At 42.9% G+C, this 22,569-nt stretch overlaps 1 protein-coding gene across 5 annotated transcripts; it reads right to left on the reverse strand.

Annotated features, from left to right (window-relative positions):
• Nucleotides 1-304: 304 nt before the first annotated feature.
• LOC110489639 (kelch-like protein 15) lies at nucleotides 305-22,357 on the reverse strand. Of its 5 annotated transcripts, XM_036943794.1 has the most exons (10): nucleotides 21,458-22,345; nucleotides 20,896-20,983; nucleotides 17,756-17,858; nucleotides 16,909-17,047; nucleotides 16,392-16,580; nucleotides 12,908-13,132; nucleotides 12,639-12,800; nucleotides 8,536-8,745; nucleotides 3,866-4,056; nucleotides 305-3,764 (listed from the first exon to the last, which is right to left on the reverse strand). In XM_036943794.1, the coding sequence occupies exons 3-10, from the start codon at nucleotides 17,773-17,775 to the stop codon at nucleotides 2,924-2,926; spliced, it is 1,977 nt and encodes a 658-aa protein (XP_036799689.1). In that variant the 5' UTR covers nucleotides 17,776-17,858; nucleotides 20,896-20,983; nucleotides 21,458-22,345; the 3' UTR covers nucleotides 305-2,923. The 5 variants fall into 5 exon arrangements, with proteins under 5 accessions (XP_036799689.1, XP_036799687.1, XP_036799690.1 ...); XM_036943792.1 differs by lacking the exon at nucleotides 17,756-17,858 and having other exon boundaries at nucleotides 21,458-22,357; XM_036943795.1 differs by lacking the exon at nucleotides 20,896-20,983.
• Nucleotides 22,358-22,569: the final 212 nt, after the last annotated feature.

Genomic DNA, 22,569 nt, shown 5'->3' on the forward strand with positions numbered 1-22,569 from the left:
TATAAATAATTTCATATTTCTTGTATTATTACGCAAAGTAGATGGCACCATTTTCTTGTTTTTAAAATGTACGGATAGACAGGGGAACACTCCAACATCATTTACAAAAGTTGCATGCGTTTAGTGAGTCAGCCAGATCAGAGGCAAAAGGGATGACCATGTGTTATCTTTAGGAATGTTGTGAAGTAAACATCATAAATATAAATAGTAAAGTACAGAGAAAACGACCTAGTTGTACTTTAAAGTATATTTAGTACTTTACACCACTGCCAACACACTCAATAAAACACTCAAGTAAAGCAGAAAAGCTTAACAGTATGAACATTTATTTCTGGATATAAATTACAAAGTGTTTGAAATAGCAGTGTCTACTCAGATTATAGTAAATACATTGTTTATCTGATTTATTTTTTCTTTTAGAAATAGTCATCGTACAGGGTGTTTTTAATCCACAATATTCTATAGTTTTATCCTACTGAGACTGAGGGCTGATTATAAATGCTGAGCTATGACAGACAGACAAGCCCTGTCCCAAATAAAAACAGCAGGACTAATACACATGTTGACCAGCAGAGGGAAACCGCTGTTTAAAGACTGAAGTTTGGCATAATATTGGCCCGTTTGCCAGACGCATACTATTCCTGGACAAAAAAAAAACCACTTTCAGTGGAGATTCTCTATTGCGCATTGCTTTTTAGTCCAGAAGTAGGTTTACCGTCTGGAAAACCAACTGGGCCTAAGTGTTCATGATATCGATAGTCATTTTTACATGTAAAATATAGACAAAGACACAGATGGGAGATGACAGAATACCTTATTACATCTAAGCTGCCTTAGTGATGTTAACAGTCCCTGTTTATACACTACTGCACACATCTTATTCTGTCAAATGGAGCCACTGCCCGTGAGGGGGGTCTGCCTGGTATTTATACAGTACCACAAACCGCTCTGTGACTTTTTGACTGGGGGAAAAGGCATGTTTGTATGCTACTGCATAAATACTGCACTGCAGGTTTGATTGAATAGAGCCGTGAGTGCAGGCAAGAGGACGCTGGGTAGAGGAAAGGAGGGAGGGAAAGAAGAGGGAAATGTGGAATCAGAAAGAGTGACACAATCTCTCAAAGTATCATAAAGACTATGCTCTATTGAAAGGCAAATCACATCAACCCAACATCCCGACCACAATCACACAGAGTTAGCTGGTGGTGGATGGATCTCCATAAACACACATACAAAAAAAATGGCTGACAGACAGAACTGCAGAAGACCGTGCTTTAGCCCTTTTCATTGTTGTTCATTAAAAGAAGAACGAGAGAGATGAGCAGGTTCATATGCTGCAGCTGGCTCCATCAGACAGACAGACAGACAGACAGAGACAGGACTAAGCCAGGGTAGGGCTTTACAAAGTAGGATCCATAAGTTAGCCAGATCACCTTTGACACTCAAAATATGATCAAGCAAAAATAGTTAATGTGTTACTGGGAGTTTTGAGCCTATTTCAAATTGATCTTTAATATTAACTCCTTTTCTGTATCAACTTATTTAGTTTTTTTGAATCAAAAGTTGTTTCTGGTTCATTTCTGTGGCCAACTCCTACCATCTAACACACCCTCGTCGTCTGCCACAGCAACACTCAGAGCAGATGGTTAACGTCAATAAATAAAGTGAAATCTTACATACAGTACTGCCAGAGAGACGGGGACCTTCACACTGCAGTCATCCCTGACCTCTGAACTGTTACATGGCTCTCTGTCAGCAGGACAGTGTTATTGCAGTGTAGTCATGACAACGCTAAATCATCACCATGATCATCTTTCTCACAATCCCAATAGTATGATGAGTGCATATTTTTTAATATTTTGCTCATTCATGTATCACACACACACACACTCCAGCTCCACAGACTAATGGTGCTTTCAAGAGAACTGGGAAGGTCAAATCATGACGTCAGTGACCTTCAGATCGGAAAGTCAGAGCTTTAAGATGATCCCAGAGTTTCCGACTTTCGAATTCCGAGTTAGATGACCGTTCAAAACTATTTTTCCCCAGTCGGAGGTCGCTCCGCCCCGATTTCCCAGTTGTCTTGAACACACGTCTTGAAGTCAGAGGTAGGAGATTTCCGAGTTCCCAGTTGTCTTGAAAGCGGCATCAGAGAAAGGGTTACAGAGAGACTAGATGACATCACATGAACATGACACAGCATGGTTGAGACATACAGACAGACATGGTTCAGACCAATGACGTGAATAAACCCTGGATTGCTGATGCTATCAATTAGCCAATAAAATTTACAAAATCACATGTATTTAAGTATTTCTTTGTTGTAGTGGGGACAGTAACATTGGTACTCTCTAAAGTACTTACTGTAAGGAATATGTTTTTATCAAACCTTTTTTTGTATTTTTAGTTCACATAATTAACATATATTATAATATACCAGTAAAAAACGTGTAGACATTGAAACATTTATTTCTATAGCTTCCCACCCAAAATGGCTTCAATACAGCGCCCCACTGTCAGTCATCCAGGGTTTATACATTATTAGTTCAGTCAGACAGGGCTTGAAACGGAATCATAATAACAATATGAAACTGACCTCAGTCCAAAATAAACCAGCTGAATCATGAAAAATCTTCTCAATTTTTCCCTTTTTCTGAAAAGCTTATTTTGAAACAGACCAGCTTGAGTTGCCCACCACCACTGATCACTAGCAAAGCTCAATTTTCTGCCCGTGTGGACAGATTACTATGGCATGTTTAGTTCAGTCTGTGTCTAGTTGAAAAGCTTCTGTGTTAGAGAGTGTTAGTGTCACACCTGTAAACACCAATCCTCCACCTCCACGCCTGGGGCCTGTAGGAGGAGTTGGTCTTAAAAGGGGGGCATTCCCAAACCTTAAAGGGGTGTGTCTGAACTGAACCAGACCTCAGCTGCAGCGCCGGACGTGCTCCAGGACGTACTCAGGGAAGTGCAGAGTGCAGACCTGCAGCCCATCCAGTTTGCAAGGCATCCTGGGATACTCGTCCTCCTTCCACTTGTTGTCATCGGGGTCAAAGGTCAGGATGGAGTCAGAGTAATGTCCGTTATAGCAGAGGCCCCCCAGTACCATGATCTGTCTGTCCAGCACCGCGACGCCATGCCCACTGCGCCCGATGGGCATCGACGCCAGGATGGTCCACTCGTCTGTCTCAGGGTCGTAAACCTCCGTGGACGGGCAGCCCTGCGACTCGAATGACGCCCGGAGGATCACACACACACCCCCGAACACGTACAGCTTCCCGTTATGGGAGATCATCTTGTGGAAGCAGCGAGCGTAATTCATCTTCGACTTGTTCTCCCAGCAGCTGGTGTGTGTGTTGGGGAGGAGGGGGGTGCGGGCTGAACGCGTCCTGTGTGTGTCCGTTGTTCCCGCAGAGCCTGCTACACACAACCCTCCCCCTGCATCCAGTCCAGGGTCGAACACACACACCCCTCCCCCCGTGTCCCGCCCCGGGTCGAAAAGACACACCCCTCCCCCCTCGTCCCGCCCCGGGTCGAACACACACACCTGTTTGGAGGTGGATGAGGAGGTGATTCCTCCGGTGATATAGAGTTTACCGTTTAGGACCGTGCCCTCGTGACCGTACTTGTTGACCGGGTACGGATCCACAAACTCCCAGCGGTCCGCCGTGATGTCATAGCGTTCCGTGGAGTAAAATGTCTCATCCCGCGTCCGCCCAGCCACCGCGTAGATGAACTTACCGATGACCCCCACTGCAAACTCTGACCTTGAAGTGAAGACACAAAAAACAAAACGTTTTTCTTTACACCTAATAGATCTTGTAGAAACATGAAACCATGTCACACCTGGGACGTGACAAGTACAGACCTGGGCACAGACATGTCGGCCATGCGTAGCCAGGAGTTCTGGCGGGGGTCGTAGCGGTAGACTTTAGAGGAGGCGTGGAACTCCCCATCAGGCCCTAGCTCCTCCCCCCCCAGCAGGAAGGCAAAGTTGTTGACGATGGCCAAGCAGTCTGGTCGGAGAGGAACCTGGGGACCTTCCAACTCCCACCACACCTACGGACAGGTCATACACACATTAGAAATATACATTATAGACACATTATAAACTGACATATATACATTAGACAGACATTAGGCACATTATCGACATATTATACACATTATAGCCATTAGACACATTATAGACACAAGTCGTTTTCGAATACTCATACTAATCGCACTATTTGTGACGTAAAATTAGTATGGATATAGTCAGTATGCTTATTGGTCATAGTATGGATATAGTTAGTATGGATATAGTCAGTATGCTTATTGGTCATAGTATGGATATAGTCAGTATGCTCATTGGTCATAGTATGGATATAGTTAGTATGCTCATTGGTCATAGTATGGATATAGTTAGTATGCTCGTTGGTCATAGTATGGATATAATCAGTATGCTCATTGGTCATAGTATGGATATAATCAGTATGCTCGTTGGTCATAGTATGGATATAATCAGTATGCTCATTGGTCATAGTATGGATATAGTTAGTATGCTCATTGGTCATAGTATGGATATAGTTAATATGGATATAGTCAGTATGCTCATTGGTCATAGTATGGATATAGTTAGTATGCTCATTGGTCATAGTATGGATATAGTTAGTATGCTCATTGGTCATAGTATGGATATAGTTAGTATGCTCGTTGGTCATAGTATGGATATAATCAGTATGCTCATTGGTCATAGTATGGATATAATCAGTATGCTCGTTGGTCATAGTATGGATATAATCAGTATGCTCATTGGTCATAGTATGGATATAGTTAGTATGCTCATTGGTCATAGTATGGATATAGTCAGTATGCTCATTGGTCATAGTATGGATATAGTTAGTATGGATATAGTTAGTATGCTTATTGGTCATAGTATGGATGTAGTCAGTATGCTCATTGGTAATAGTATGGATATAGTTAGTATGTTTATTGGTCATAGTATGGATATAGTCAGTATGCTCATTGGTCATAGTATGGATATAGTCAGTATGCTCATTGGTCATAGTATGGATATAGTCAGTATGCTTATTGGTCATAGTATGGATATAGTTAGTATGTTTATTGGTCATAGTATGGATATAGTCAGTATGTTTATTGGTCGTAGTATGGATGTAGTCAGTATGCTCATTGGTCATAGTATGGATATAGTCAGTATGCTTATTGGTCATAGTATGGATATAGTTAGTATGGATATAGTTAGTATGTTTATTGGTCATAGTATGGATATAGTCAGTATGGATATAGTTAGTATGGATATAGTCAGTATGCTCATTGGTCATAGTATGGATATAGTCAGTATGCTCATTGGTCATAGTATGGATATAGTCAGTATGCTCATTGGTCATAGTATGGATATAGTTAGTATGTTTATTGGTCATAGTATGGATATAGTCAGTATGCTCATTGGTCATAGTATGGATATAGTTAGTATGCTCATTGGTCATAGTATGGATATAGTCAGTATGCTCATTGGTCATAGTATGGATATAGTTAGTATGCTCATTGGTCATAGTATGGATATAGTTAGTATGCTCGTTGGTCATAGTATGGATATAATCAGTATGCTCATTGGTCATAGTATGGATATAATCAGTATGCTCGTTGGTCATAGTATGGATATAATCAGTATGCTCATTGGTCATAGTATGGATATAGTTAGTATGCTCATTGGTCATAGTATGGATATAGTTAGTATGCTCATTGGTCATAGTATGGATATAGTTAGTATGCTCATTGGTCATAGTATGGATATAGTTAGTATGCTCGTTGGTCATAGTATGGATATAATCAGTATGCTCATTGGTCATAGTATGGATATAATCAGTATGCTCGTTGGTCATAGTATGGATATAATCAGTATGCTCATTGGTCATAGTATGGATATAGTTAGTATGCTCATTGGTCATAGTATGGATATAGTTAATATGGATATAGTCAGTATGCTCATTGGTCATAGTATGGATATAGTTAGTATGCTCATTGGTCATAGTATGGATATAGTTAGTATGCTCATTGGTCATAGTATGGATATAGTTAGTATGCTCGTTGGTCATAGTATGGATATAATCAGTATGCTCATTGGTCATAGTATGGATATAGTTAGTATGCTCATTGGTCATAGTATGGATATAGTCAGTATGCTCATTGGTCATAGTATGGATATAGTTAGTATGGATATAGTTAGTATGCTTATTGGTCATAGTATGGATGTAGTCAGTATGCTCATTGGTCATAGTATGGATATAGTCAGTATGCTTATTGGTCATAGTATGGATATAGTTAGTATGTTTATTGGTCATAGTATGGATATAGTCAGTATGTTTATTGGTCATAGTATGGATGTAGTCAGTATGCTCATTGGTCATAGTATGGATATAGTCAGTATGCTTATTGGTCATAGTATGGATATAGTTAGTATGGATATAGTTAGTATGTTTATTGGTCATAGTATGGATATAGTCAGTATGGATATAGTTAGTATGGATATAGTCAGTATGCTCATTGGTCATAGTATGGATATAGTCAGTATGGATATAGTCAGTATGCTCATTGGTCATAGTATGGATATAGTTAGTATGGATATAGTTAGTATGCTTATTGGTCATAGTATGGATGTAGTCAGTATGCTCATTGGTCATAGTATGGATATAGTCAGTATGCTTATTGGTCATAGTATGGATATAGTCAGTATGCTCATTGGTCATAGTATGGATATAGTCAGTATGCTTATTGGTCATAGTATGGATATAGTTAGTATGGATATAGTTAGTATGGATATAGTCAGTATGCTTATTGGTCATAGTATGGATATAGTTAGTATGGATATAGTTAGTATGCTTATTGGTCATAGTATGGATATAGTCAGTATGGATATAGTCAGTATGCTCGTTGGTCATAGTATGGATATAGTCAGTATGCTTATTGGTCATAGTATGGATATAGTTAGTATGCTTATTGGTCATAGTATGGATGTAGTCAGTATGCTCATTGGTCATAGTATGGATGTAGTCAGTATGGATATAGTTAGTATGCTCGTTGGTCATAGTATGGATATAGTCAGTATGGATATAGTTAGTATGCTCGTTGGTCATAGTATGGATATAGTCAGTATGCTTATTGGTCATAGTATGGATATAGTCAGTATGGATATAGTTAGTATGCTCGTTGGTCATAGTATGGATATAGTCAGTATGCTCGTTGGTCATAGTATGGATATAGTCAGTATGCTAAAAGTTCCCGGATGTCGTACTACATTCGCCAAAATATGCAGTATACAAACTGTGGACACTATTTCCGTGCTTTTAGGGCCCATAATTCAATTCTTCAGAAAATGGGAAGTGGTGTAATCGTTGTGCGTTTTCAATGGACATTGTTAATGAAGTTGTAAGATGTCCATCTAGTAATTTGTTAGACATGCTAACAAGCTAGAAAGAAGTTGCATAGCAACAGCATCAACTTCCAGTAGACAGGCGAAGAGCTAGTACACTCAACTGAAAATACACTGTTTGTTTACAGTAAACTAAAATGAAATAGTATGTATTCATTAAGTATGTAGTATACAGTATGTTAGTATGGGTATTACCACCCTGCATCCCACTGCTGGTTTGCTTCTGAAGCTAAGCAGGATTGATCCTGGATGGGAGACCAGATGCTGCTGGAAGTGGTGTTGGAGGGCCAGTAGGAGGCACCTTTTCCTCTGGTCTAAAAAAAAAGATCCCAATGCCCCAGGGCAGTGACACCTGTGTAGGGTGCCGTCTTTCGGATGGGACGTTAAACGGGTGTCTTGACTTTCTGTGGTCACTAAAGATCCCATGGCACTTATTGTAAGAGTAGGGGTGTTAACCCTGGTGTCCTGGCTAAATTACCAATCTGGCCTTCATAACATCATGGTCACCTAATCATCCCCAGCTTACAATTGGCTCATTCATCTCCTGTAACTATTCCCCAGGTCGTTGCTGTAAATGAGAATGTGTTCTCAGTCAACTTACCTGGTTAAATAAGGGTTAAATATTTTTTTTTTTAACACAGCTATATACATATTATACAAATCATAGACAGATATTGTAGGCACATTAGATATTGTAGATATTATAGAAACATTAAAACAGACACATTACAGATCTAGATACATTATAAACAGACATACATTATAGACAAACAGACACATTATAGAGAAGTGTATAATGTGTATAATGTTACATTATAGACATTAAACCTGACATATTAGAGCATGGCTGTAACAAGTCTCAACACCCAGTAGCTCTTCAGTAGGAGCCTTGGTACCCCTCTGGTACCAACACAGAACCCTGCGGCTGTATCCTTGTCTCTGTGCGGCAGTAGGATCGTACCTTGGGTCTGTGCGGCAGCAGGAACGTACCTTGGGTCTGTGAGGCAGCAGGAACGTACCTTGGGTCTGTGCGGCAGCAGGAACGTACCTTGGGTCTGTGCGGCAGCAGGAACGTACCTTGGGTCTGTGCGGCAGCAGGAACGTACCTTGGGTTTGTGCAGCAGTAGGATCTTGCTGTTGACCATGCTGTGTCCGATCATGCCCCTGAACACGGCAGTCTGCGGTCGGACCGAGCGGATGCGGTTGGACCGAGTCTCGACCAGTGGCTGCTCGTTGACGTCGTGGAAGTAGCTGAGAGCCTGGTCCACCTCCTGACGCAGCTGTCGAGAGTAACGATAGAACTCTGACGTCTTCACCTGAGAGAGGACGAATTAGTCAGAGGCGATGTCATAGAGGAAGGCAGACTGCTTCATCTTGCAACAGTATCAGTGTGTGTGTGTGTGATATATAACTCAGCAAAAAAAGAAACGTCCTCTCACTGTCAACTGTGTTTATTTTCGGCAAACTTAACATGTGTAAATATTTGTATGAACATACAGTGCCTTGCGAAAGTATTCGCCCCCCTTGAACTTTGCAACCTTTTGCCACATTTCAGGCTTCAAACATAAAGATATAAAACTGTATTTTTTTGTGAAGAATCAACAACAAGTGGGACACAATCATGAAGTGGAACGACATTTATTGGATATTTCAAACTTTTTTAACAAATCAAAAACTGAAAAATTGGGCGTGCAAAATTATTCAGCCCCCTTAAGTTAATACTTTGTAGCGCCACCTTTTGCTGCGATTACAGCTGTAAGTCGCTTGGGGTATGTCTCTATCAGTTTTGCACATCGAGACTGAAATGTTTTCCCATTCCTCCTTGCAAAACAGTTTGAGCTCAGTGAGGTTGGATGGAGAGCATTTGTGAACAGCAGTTTTCAGTTCTTTCCACAGATCCTCGATTGGATTCAGGTCTGGACTTTGACTTGGCCATTCTAACACCTGGATATGTTTATTTTTGAACCATTCCATTGTAGATTTTGCTTTATGTTTTGGATCATTGTCTTGTTGGAAGACAAATCTCTGTCCCAGTCTCAGGTCTTTTGCAGACTCCATCAGGTTCTCTTCCAGAATGGTCCTGTATTTGGCTCCATCCATCTTCCCATCAATTTTAACCATCTTCCCTGTCCCTGCTGAAGAAAAGCAGGCCCAAACCATGATGCTGCCACCATGTTTGACAGTGGAGATGGTGTGTTCAGGGTGATGAGCTGTGTTGCTTTTACGCCAAACATAACGTTTTGCATTGTTGCCAAAAAGTTCAATTTTGGTTTCATCTGACCAGAGCACCTTCTTCCACATGTTTGGTGTGTCTCCCAGGTGGCTTGTGGCAAACTTTAACCGACACTTTTTATGGATATCTTTAAGAAATGGCTTTCTTCTTGCCACTCTTCCATAAAGGCCAGATTTGTGCAATATACGACTGATTGTTGTCCTATGGACAGAGTCTCCCACCTCAGCTGTAGATCTCTGCAGTTCATCCAGAGTGATCATGGGCCTCTTGGCTGCATCTCTGATCAGTCTTCTCCTTGTATGAGCTGAAAGTTTAGAGGGACGGCCAGGTCTTGGTAGATTTGCAGTGGTCTGATACTCCTTCCATTTCAATATTATCGCTTGCACAGTGCTCCTTGGGATGTTTAAAGCTTGGGAATTTTTTTTGTATCCAAATCCGGCTTTAAACTTCTTCACAACAGTGTCTCGGACCTGCCTGGTGTGTTTCTTGTTCTTCATGATGCTCTCTGCGCTTTTAACGGACCTCTGAGACTATCACAGTGCAGGTGCATTTATACGGAGACTTGATTACACACAGGTGGATTGTATTTATCATCATTAGTCATTTAGGTCAACATTGGATCATTCAGATATCCTCACTGAACTTCTGGAGAGAGTTTGCTGCACTGAAAGTAAAGGGGCTGAATAATTTTGCACGCTGATTTGTTAAAAAAGTTTGAAATATCCAATAAATGTCGTTCCACTTCATGATTGTGTCCCACTTGTTGTTGATTCTTCACAAAAAAATACAGTTTCATATCTTTATGTTTGAAGCCTGAAATGTGGCAAAAGGTCGCAAAGTTCAAGGGGGCCGAATACTTTCGCAAGGCACTGTAACAAGTTTCAACAACTGAGACATAAACTGAACAAGTTCCACAGACATGTGACTAACAGAACTGGAATAATGTGTCCCTGAACAAAGGGAGGGGGGTCAAAATCAAAAGAAACATTCAGTATCTGGTGTGGCCACCAGCTGCATTAAGTACTGCAGTGCATCTCCTCCTCATGGACTGCACCAGATTTGCTGTGAGATGTTACCCCACTCTTCCACCAAGGCACCTGCAAGTTCCCGGACATTTCTGGGGAACTTTTATGGCCCTCACCCCCCGATCCAACATGTCCCAGACGTGCTCAATGGGATTGGGATCTTCGCTGGCCATGGCAGAACACTGACATTCCTGTCTTGCAGGAAATCTCACACAGAACGAGCAGTATGGCTGGTGGCATTGTATGCTGGAGGGTCATGTCAGGATGAGCCTGCAGGAAGGGTACCACATGAGGGAGGAGGATGTCTCATATATATATATATATATATATATATCAAACACATGGCTTATATGTGTTTGATACAATTCCATTTGTGACGTTCCAGCCATTATTATGATCCATCCTCCCTTCACCACTGATGTATACTCCTTCCTCCCATTCCTCCAAATCACAGGTAAGCCTTGTGTGTGAATTCTGATACAAAGAAAGAAAGGCATCTCCTGTAATATGGGTCATATGTTTTTAACCGTTGTCTTTGCTGTACAGCATGCCTGTCGCCAAGTGGTGCCCCTCTCTGACACGCAGAGCCTGAATGACAGTGAGCTTTCAAAGTCTATTCAGACTGGTCTGTGCTCTTGGTTAGAACAGGCAATTCAATTATACAACGTGTCAACACTGCTCGCTTTGCGCGCTGCTCCAAAATAACAAATGTACAACTCTAACAACAGAAGACTCAGAGTCTGGGTCTGCATCTCCACTCGCCATCACGGCTAAATTATATTTTTCAAAACTGACGGCGGAATAGATGAGCTTGGAGCGGACGGAGAGAAGCAGGCGAGTGAGGGCAGGTAGGGGATGTGAAGAGCGGATGGAGAGAAAAAGGCGAGTGAGGGCAGGTAGGGGATGTGAAGAGCGGACGGAGAGAAGCAGGCGAGTGAGGGCAGGTAGGGGATGTGAAGAGCGGACGGAGAGAAAAAGGCGAGTGAGGGCAGGTAGGGGATGTGAAGAGCGGACGGAGAGAAGCAGGCGAGTGAGGGCAGGTAGGGGATGTGAAGAGCGGACGGAGAGAAGCAGGCGAGTGAGGGCAGGTAGGGGATGTGAAGAGCGGACGGAGAGAAGCAGGCGAGTGAGGGCAGGTAGGGGATGTGAAGAGCGGACGGAGAGAAGCAGGCGAGTGAGGGCAGGTAGGGGATGTGAAGAGCGGACGGAGAGAAGCAGGCAGGTAGGGGATGTGAAGAGCGGACGGAGAGAAGCAGGCGAGTGAGGGCAGGTAGGGGATGTGAAGAGCGGAGGGAGAGAAGCAGGCGAGGGAGGGCAGGTAGGGGATGTGAAGAGCGGACGGAGAGAAGCAGGCGAGTGAGGGCAGGTAGGGGATGTGAAGAGCGGACGGAGAGAAGCAGGCGAGGGAGGGCAGGTAGGGGATCTGAAGAGCGGACGGAGAGAAGCAGGCGAGTGAGGGCAGGTAGGGGATGTGAAGAGCGGACGGAGAGAAGCAGGCGAGGGAGGGCAGGTAGGGGATCTGAAGAGCGGACGGAGAGAAGCAGGCGAGTGAGGGCAGGTAGGGGATGTGAAGAGCGGACGGAGAGAAGCAGGCGAGGGAGGGCAGGTAGGGGATCTGAAGAGCGGACGGAGAGAAGCAGGCGAGTGAGGGCAGGTAGGGAATGGGGCTGGTTCATTACAGCTGCAACACGTGATATACACATGAAAGTGAAGTGGATATCATTGGACCTGTGCATACCAGAGACTAGTCAATGTTGCTTCAATTCAACTGACTTTATAAACATATTATAACAGGCGCCAGCAGGTTCTTTAGATCGGTAGGGCTGAAAAACTTGGTAGTATCATATGAAACATTACTATGGTACTCTAAAATGTTGGTATCATAAGCATCAGTACCGTGATACTACCGTAGTACCGGTGTACCGTGTAACAGTATTTGTGTGCGCCCTACCTTCTCGAAGACGTTAGCGGCGGTCATGAGGCAGAAGCGTAGAGACTGGACGACAGTGTCTGTGTGTCTCCAGCGGCGGCGGTCGTGTCGGAGCCAGGCCTGGACAGACTCATACAGCTCTATCTCTGGGAACCGACTCAGGGCATCACTGTCCAGGTACGCCTGACACACACACACACACACACCACCTGTTTTAAAGAGCTCAAAGCATCACTGTTCAGGTACACACAGAGTTAACTAAGGGGTGCCAGTCAGTTCATCCACCACACCTGCAGTCTCTCCAGGCTGAGGTAGAGCAGGAAGTCAGGTTTGCTCATCAGAGGAACAAAGTTCTCCAGCAGGAAGTTGTCGAGCTGCTCCTGCACGCCCTCCACCCCCACGCTGAAGTCCTCCAGAAGTCTCATCACCTCGGCACAGTTCTCCAGACAGATCTTAGACAGCAGGAAGGAACAGCAGAACTCTACCACCTCCGTCAGCTGGACGTACATGGCAGCCTAGAGGGTGAGGAGACAGTGACAGATCTTAGTCAGCTGGACGTACATGGCAGCCTAGAGGGTGAGGAGACAGTGACAGATCTTAGTCAGCTGGACGTACATGGCAGCCTAGAGGGTGAGGAGACAGTGACAGATCTTAGTCAGCTGGACGTACATGGCAGCCTAGAGGGTGAGGAGACAGTGACAGATCTTAGTCAGCTGGACGTACATGGCAGCCTAGAGGGTGAGGAGACAGTGACAGATCTTAGTCAGCTGGACGTACATGGCAGCCTAGAGGGTGAGGAGACAGTGACAGATCTTAGTCAGCTGGACGTACATGGCAGCCTAGAGGGTGAGGAGACAGTGACAGATCTTAGTCAGCTGGACGTACATGGCAGCCTAGAGGGTGAGGAGACAGTGACAGATCTTAGTCAGCTGGACGTACATGGCAGCCTAGAGGGTGAGGAGACAGTGACAGATCTTAGTCAGCTGGACGTACATGGCAGCCTAGAGGGTGAGGAGACAGTAACAGATCTTAGTCAGCTGGACGTACATGGCAGCCTAGAGGGTGAGGAGACAGTGACAGATCTTAGTCAGCTGGACGTACATGGCAGCCTAGAGGGTGGGGAGACAGTGGCAGATCTTAGTCAGCTGGACGTACATGGCAGCCTAGAGGGTGAGGAGACAGTAACAGATCTTAGTCAGCTGGACATACATGGCAGCCTAGAGGGTGAGGAGACAGTGACAGATCTTAGTCAGCTGGGCGTACATGGCAGCCTAGAGGGTGAGGAGACAGTGACAGATCTTAGTCAGCTGGGCGTACATGGCAGCCTAGAGGGTGAGGAGACAGTAACAGATCTTAGTCAGCTGGACGTACATGGCAGCCTAGAGGGTGAGGAGACAGTAACAGATCTTAGTTAGCTGGACGTACATGGCAGCCTAGAGGGTGAGGAGACAGTGACAGATCTTAGTCAGCTGGACGTACATGGCAGCCTAGAGGGTGAGGAGACAGTGACAGATCTTAGTCAGCTGGACGTACATGGCAGCCTAGAGGGTGAGGAGACAGTGACAGATCTTAGTCAGCTGGACGTACATGGCAGCCTAGAGGGTGAGGAGACAGTGACAGATCTTAGTCAGCTGGGGCCAGTTGCACCAGTTGGTCATAAGCAGTGGTGGAAAAAGTACCCAATTTTCATACTTGAGTAAAGATACCTTCATAGAAAATGACTCAAGTTAAAGTCATCCAGTAAAAGACTACTTGAGTAAAAGTTTTTTTTTTAAATATACTTAAGTATCAAAAGTAAATGTAATTGCTAAAATACACTTGAGTATCAAAAGTAAAAGTATAAATCATTTCAAATTCTTATATTAAGCACAAACGGCACAATTTACAAGTTTTTATTTTATTTTTACGGAGAGCCAGGGGCACACTCCAACATAATTTACAAATGAAGCATGTGTGATTAGTGAGTCTGCCAGATCAGAGGCAGTAGGGATGACCAGGGATGTTCTCCTGATAAGTGTGTGAATTGGACCATTTTCCTGTTCTGTTAAGTATTCAAAATATACTTTTGGGTGTCAGGGAAAATGTATGGAGTACATTATTTTCTTTAGGACTGTAATAAAGTAAAAGTTGTCAAAATTATAAATATTAAAGTAAAGATATCCCAAAAAACGATTTAAGTATTACTAAAAAGTATTTTTACTTAAGTACTTTACACAACTGGTCGTAACTCTACGCCCGGTGTAAAATGCTCTCTATACTGGACCTAAACATTATACCTGTTTACTTTCTGACGGGCCACTCCCAGGTGGTGAGGGTAGGCAACAACACATCCGCCACGCTTATCCTCAACACAGGGACTCCTCAGGGCTGCGTGCTTACTCCCATCCTGTACTCCCTGTTCACCCACGACTGCGTGGCCGTGCACGACTCCAACACAATCATTAAGTTTGTCGACGATGCAACGATGGTAGGCCTGATCACAGATGACAATGAGACAGCCTATAGGCAGAGACCTGGCATTATGGTGTCAGGACAACAACCTCTCCCTCAACGAGAGGAAACGGAGGTCCTTTCACATCGATGGGGCTGTAGTGGAGCGGATCGAGAGCTTCAACTTCCTGTGTCCACATCACTAAGGAACTATCACGGTCCAAACACACCAAAACAGTCATGAAGAAGGCACCCCAATGCATCTTCCCCCTCAGGAGGCCGAAAATATTTGACATGGGCCCTCACACTCACTACACTGACACTCCAACACACATGCATAATGACGCCACACACTCACACACTCTTCACATACGCTGCTGCTACTCTTTATTGTCTATCCTGATTACCTAGTCACTTTTACCCCACTTGCATGTACATACTGTATTACCTCAACTACCACATATCCCTCCCTGCACATTGACTCGGTACCGGTACTCCTTGTATATAGCCTCATTATTGTTATGTTACCATTTCCTTTTTTATTTGGCAAATGTTTCTTACTTTTAAACACTGGAATGTTGGGAAAGCGCTCATAAGTAAGCATTTCACAGTCTACACCTGTTGTATTTGGCGCAAGTAACGTTTTCAGCGGGGACACCATTTTGTCTGGCTGATTTTCTGGGAACCCCATTTGTTTTGTAAGAAATTCTGGCAACCCCACCCCAAACCGTATGACAACCTTAAAAATCATCCAATTTAGATGTCCAAATCAGTAAACAACCTTCAAAACGCTTACATTTTCATTCCTCTTTAAAAAAGAAAACCAATAAATACATTTAAATATTTTTTTAAAAGTTTGTATATTGTCTCATAAAATAAAATGTACTCTTAATGTAACCTCTAACAGTCTATTAGCTAGAAAGGTCACTTCAGACACATTTTCTCTAATAGCAGCTGTTTAACTGGTTAAACAAAGGTTAGCCATGTGCTGGAAAAAAAATGTAGGTCCAAGAAGTTGCCGCGACTTACTAGCAGGTTCTTTTTCAATGTCACATACTCCAGTGAGTGTAATTAGCTCCAATGAGTAATAAGCTCAATATTAGGAGTTGAGAAATAAAGTTGATGTCATTAGAAGATATTCTTATATTTTCTACTGTATGTACGTAATTCATAATGTATTTATTCTCTTGTTGTTTGCGATATTCATAAAAACTGGGGGGGAATAAAATCACTTTTAAAAATATATTTTTGCGTACCCCCTACAGTACCTCCACGGACACCTAGGGGGCCCCAGTCCCCAGGTTGAATAACCCTGGCTCAGAGGGTTAAAGGTCTGTGTGTTACCTGTAGTATCTCCTGCACAGTGACCATGCTGAGCTCCAGTGAACCGTAGTACATGAACCTCAGGACGTGGCCGAAGCCAGCAGCCGTTAACCCCTTCATGTGGATCTTGTCCTGGTCTCTCTCTCTCATGTCTGCTGTGAACATGACCCGGAAGTAGTCACTCTGGGTCGCCAGCAGGGCCTTGTGTGCCTGGAGGAGGGGATAACATTAAATGACATGTTAGTGAGTGTGTGTGTGTGTGTGTGTGTGTGTGTGTGTGTGTGTATGTGTCTGTGTGTGTGTCTGTGTGTGTGTATGTGTGTGTGTGTGTGTATGTGTATGTGTGTCTGTGTGTGTGTATGTGTGTGTGTATGTGTGTGTGTATGTGTGTGTGTATGTGTGTGTGTGTATGTGTGTCTGTGTGTGTGTATGTGTGTGTGTGTGTGTGTATGTGTGTCTGTGTGTGTGTATGTGTGTGTGTGTGTGTGTATGTGTGTCTGTGTGTGTGTATGTGTGTGTGTATGCGTGTGTTGCTAACATGGAAGTGGTGTTCCTCTATCAGCAGCGTGACGTCCAATAGGAGCCTCTCCTCGTACAGCGCCCGGAACCCTGAGGACACGCTTCCATCATGAACCTGGGACAGGTACACCTCCACCTCCCCCCCCGACATCACACACCTGGAGGAGGAGGGATGAGCTTAATAACACTTACCTCCAGTAAGGAGAGGGATCAATAACACACTGGTAGTATGACAGTACTAATGCTTTACCGTTCAACCACAGACCGATGAAAGAGTAGAAAAACTATGTCACTCAAAAGGGATCCGTCACACTACAGACCAAACACAATGCTGTTTTTCTCTCTAACACGTGTGTGTAAGACAGTCTCTGGAATGATGTCAAGAACATTCAACATTCACATCTCAGCAGTTCAGCTCTCGCACACACAGGCACTGAAATACACACCCACACAGAAATGGGTGCTGCGTTCACACACACGCGTGCTTACGCTTCGAACACCCCGACGGCGTCTTTGAGCTAAATAGTACGCAGCATCATCGGGATGTGTGTGCAACAACATTTCAACATTCACCTTCTGCTACCATTTCTGTCAAGCCGTCTACACAGAGTTTGATGCATACGTTCGATAGTATGCACCACACTGAACGCACTGCAACTGCCTCTGCAACACAATGCTGCAAGGCAAACGTAGTGTTTCATTGGAAATTAATGTAATTCTGGTGTACCAAAATACAATGACTCTGTCGGTGTGTTGGAAGCGTCACACACTAGCAGCAAACCCATCCACAAACAATCAGATACAAATGCATGCACAAACACACTATTTACTTCCACACACACACACTGCACACACAGCACACTCACCTCTGATTGGCCACGGGCATGTCAGAGGGGGTATTCCGAGCCAATCAGAGGACAGTGGCCCTTGTGTCCGGGGAGAAACTAACAACGCCCTTCTCTGAATCACCTGGACGACAAACCCAAAATTAAATTGTTCATCAAAACTGTTTGTTGAAAATCAATACAAAAGATTATTCAAACCAAGCCGTGGCCTAGAACTAAAGCTACTGAGAATGTTTGGTCAGATGTGTGAATATAACTTTTTCCTGAAAGAGGAGAACGCGTACTGAGACTCCAAGGACCCCATTCCTATACTCAAATTAAATTTCTTCCATTCTTTCCTCCTGGCCGGATAAAAAGGCTGCTAGAAGGCCAGCATCCCTAACTCTTCACTGTTGACGTTGAGACTGGTGTTTTGCGGGTACTATTTAATGAAGCTACCAGTTGAGGACTTATTTGGCGTCTGTTTCTCAAACTAAACACTCTAATGTACTTGTCCTTTTGCTAAGATGTGCACCGGGGCCTCCCACTCCTCTTTCTATTCTGGCCAGTTTGCGCCATTCTGTGAAGGGAGTAGTACACAGCGTTGTACGAGATCTTCAGTTTCCTGGCAATTTCTCACATGGAATAGCCTTCATTTCTCAGAAGAAAGACTTTTGTTTCTGGCCATTTTGAGCCTGTAATCGAACCCACAAATGCTGATGCTCCAGATACTCAACTAGTCTAAAGGCCAGTTTTATTGCTTCTTTAAATCAGGATAACAGTCTTCAGCTGTGATAACATAATTGATAAAGGGTTTTCTATTGATCAATTAGCATTTTAAAATGATAAACTTTCATTAGCTAACACAACGTGCCATTGGACCACAGGAGTGATGGTTGCTGATAATGGGCCTCTGTACGCCTATGTAGATATTCCGTTTCCAGCTGCAATAGTCATTTACAACATTAACAATGTCTACGCTGTATTTATGAACAATTTCATGTTATTTTAATGGACAAAAATATGTGCTTGTCTTTCAAAAACAAGGACATTTCTAAGTGACCCCAATCTTTTGAATGGTAGTTTTGGGAACCATTCCTCATTCAGTCATAATTAGCAGTAGATTAATGGATTGGCATGTATTTGCCATCGTCAATTTTTAGAAGGTCAGTAGGAAAGTTAAGCTAATCATTTAAACCACCAACATTTATTCACATTCACTGAACATTTAGTATTTAAAACTCAAACATTCATTTTCCAGCTGCTTTTTATATTATCCTGCAGACCATTTATCATTCTCCTCCATACTTTTTATTCCAATGCATCCAACATTATGCATGCCCACCATGGTATTGGGCAGATGGTGAAATTTGAGAACTCATCTTGTTTAGAAAACAAAACCTAGGGGCTCCCGAGTGGCACAGCGGTCTAAGGCACTGCATCGCATTGCTAGAGGCGTCAATACAGACCCGGGTTCGATCCCTGGCTATATCACAACCGGCCATGATCCGGAGTCTCATTGGCAAAGTGTCATCCGGGTTAGGGGAGGGTTTGGCTGGAGTGGCTTTACTTTGCGATCGCGCTCTAGCGACCCCTTGTGGCAGACCGGGTGCCTGCAGGCTGACCTCTGTCATCAGTTGAACGGTGTTTCCTCCGATATATTGGTGCGGCTGGCTTCTGGGTTAAGCGGGCGGGTGTTAAGAAGCGCGGTTTGGCGGGTCATGTTTCGGATGAAGCAATGAGAGAACATTGAAATTGGGCATATATATACCTTGCAATACAATCTTCTCTAAAAACAGCTGGGCAAAATGTATACAATGTGCGCTGCAATAAGATAACCAGGGTTTGATTATTTAATTTATATATATATATATATATATATATATATATATATATATATATATATATATATATATATATATATATATATATATATATATATATATATATATATATATATATATATAAAGAGCGGACGGATATATATTAAATAATCAAACCCTGGTTATCTTATTGCAGCGCACATTGTATACATTTTGCCCAGCTGTTTTTAGAGAAGATTGTATTGCAAGGTATGCGATATGTGTAGGCTGCGTTTACATCCTAGATAGAAGCAGGCCATTGGCTGCCTTCATCATGAGGGGTATGTACGGGAGTTCTGATTTGTTCGGCAAATTTGCCTGAGCAGACAGTGTTGAAATATACTTTGTATGAGGAACATATACACAAATAATCAGCTCCTCAGCCCACCACCTAAAGTCATCGATCACGTGACACCATTCAATCCTACATGAAGACTCAATAGCACCACAGAGTTTCTAAACCCAGAGCTGCAACATTGGGAGACTTCCAGGAACGCCTGCGAAACAGACCAGGCCGGGGTTTGAGAAGTCAATGAGGGAAGTGAAAAATGATTCCTTAGTTCACTTTTCCAAAATCTAAAAGGCACAACCTAGATTCGAGCCAACGTCTTAAGTATTACTCCAACCGTTTTCATTTTTTGTAAAAAAAAACTTTTTATGGAAGGAGTGGCTTTGATTTGACGCCCTGCACATGCGTAGTTCAGAGCGAACGACTGTTTCTATGCATGAGCTTAGCTAGCCAACGTCACCATGACGTCTCCTACACGTGTGATCAGGGATTTTTATTGGAGAAGCAGTTTCTGCCTATCTTCATACTGTACTGTCTTTGATAACTGATTTAATGTGGCTTCAATGTGCTAAGACGGTGTCTCGTGGGGACTTAACATTCGCAGTTTGAGCTACTCCAGGAAGTGACGTTGCAGGCTAGCTCAGTACTGCCCCTCATTGAGAAACTCCCGTTGAGGGCTGACAGGGGTACTGTTTTTTTTATTTAACTAGGCAAGTCAGTTAATAAAAACAAATTCTTATTTACAATGATGGCCTACCATTAGCAACTCAATTATTTTTAACTTTTTCTGAGTGCGATTTTAAAAAAATAATATGTTTCAGAACATGTATTAGAAGCAATTATTGGTACCATGATTATCTTCTGCATTATCTTTACAAGATGATTGCCATTTTTCCATTCACTAAAATGGAGGGTTCCTGTTTTTTGCTAACAATGCATGCAGTATCGCAGTCGGAACTTCCGTGGCTTTAATGAAAGGGGACATTCATTTTCCCCTGGAATGGATGTTATGGTTGTCATGGAGATGGTACCTTTTGGGGGCCTCGAGGCCAGTCTCGAGTTTAGCTGACAGCATGCTGAGGGGACGCTCACATTTCCTTTGTTTATGTTTGCCCTGATCTAAAGACAGACACACACAGAGAGAGAGGGACAGAGAGAGAGAAAAAAACTGATGTACTTCAAACCTAGCTAGAAATAAAAAAATATATATGAATTAAATCATGATTGTAATTTAGCTAGTGCATTTAATTGACTCAAAAACACGTCTATAGACTCACCATGTAATCTTTGATCTAATCGTGTTGGCTAGCAAACTAACGTTAGCTAAACCAGTCATTTATTTTGTAAACTCTGAGTTTAACCAGTGAGCTCGCGCAGTCGAGGGAATCACAGCTTGATTATTTTCCACGCAAGGCCATGACAGGAGTGTCAAATTGATAGTCAATGTAGCTATCCAACTTGCTAACGGCAATACACACTGAATTGCAATCTAAACTCTTCAAATATAACGGTCACGAATAACAGTGACTGGTAGCTCACGACATCCCGTGGAATTACCTAGCAGCTAGTTTAGCAGAATAAAATGTCTCTCACCTCGGCGCTGCGAGTCCCCACAACCCCTCTTCGACCAGACAGACCTGGCTCCTTCTGACATGGGCTGCGGGTTTATAGCCGAGATCAAGAAAAAGGACAATAAAAAAGCATCGCCGAAGATTCCTTATCGTCCATTTAGAATCCCCCTGCGGCTTCAATTTGTCGTTATTTTAACTGGATGTCAAAATACTGTTTGTCTATGAAGTCTATAGCCATTGCAGACGCCATATTATTCTCTGCACTGACGTAATTTCCTGAGGTATAGCCCATTCGAACGGAACTGTAGTGGTGTCGTTGTGCATTGAAGTGAGCCTGTCAATCAAAATCACCAAGCAGGTGTACTATACTGAGCCAACCTGCGATTATAGACCTGCAGTGCAGAATAATTGAGGAGCGATTATAGAGCTGCAGTACAGAATAATTAAGGCCTCTCTTCCTCTCTTCATACTGACCTTGTAATGAACTATTCTCTCTCTCACTCTCTCGCTCTCTTTTTGGGTTGACCCTTGTATTTTATTTGTATTTCTTTCTATGCACACTCACTGTCCTTACACACTCACACACAGTGACACTCCAACACATACACACAAACACTCACTATATAATTTGCTCACACACACACATAATATGCACATACATTTATACTGACTCTACACAAAAGCACACCCACTCACAGACAATCATCTTATACGCTGCTGCTACTTTGTTTATCATATATCCTGATGCCTAGTCACCTTACATATCTACCTCTATCACTCCAGTATCCCTGCACATTGTAAATATGGTACTAGAACTGACTGACCCTGTATAGAGAGTGTGCTTACTTACTACTTGTATTCTTCTTATTTCTTGTGTTTTTGTTCTACCTTGTTATTTTTTGTATTACATACAGAGCCTTGCGTAAGTATTCGGCCCCCTTGAACTTTGCGACCTTTTGCCACATTTCAGGCATCAAACATAAAGATATAAAACTATTTTTTTGTGAAGAATCAACAACAAGTGGGACACAATCATGAAGTGGAATGACATTTATTGGATATTTCAAACTTTAACAAATCAAAAACTGAAAAATTGGGCGTGCTAAATTATTCAGCCCCCTTAAGTTAATACTT

The sequence above is a fragment of the Oncorhynchus mykiss genome, chromosome 15 (assembly GCF_013265735.2).
Source record: "Oncorhynchus mykiss isolate Arlee chromosome 15, USDA_OmykA_1.1, whole genome shotgun sequence".
NCBI classification, from domain to species: domain Eukaryota; kingdom Metazoa; phylum Chordata; class Actinopteri; order Salmoniformes; family Salmonidae; genus Oncorhynchus; species Oncorhynchus mykiss.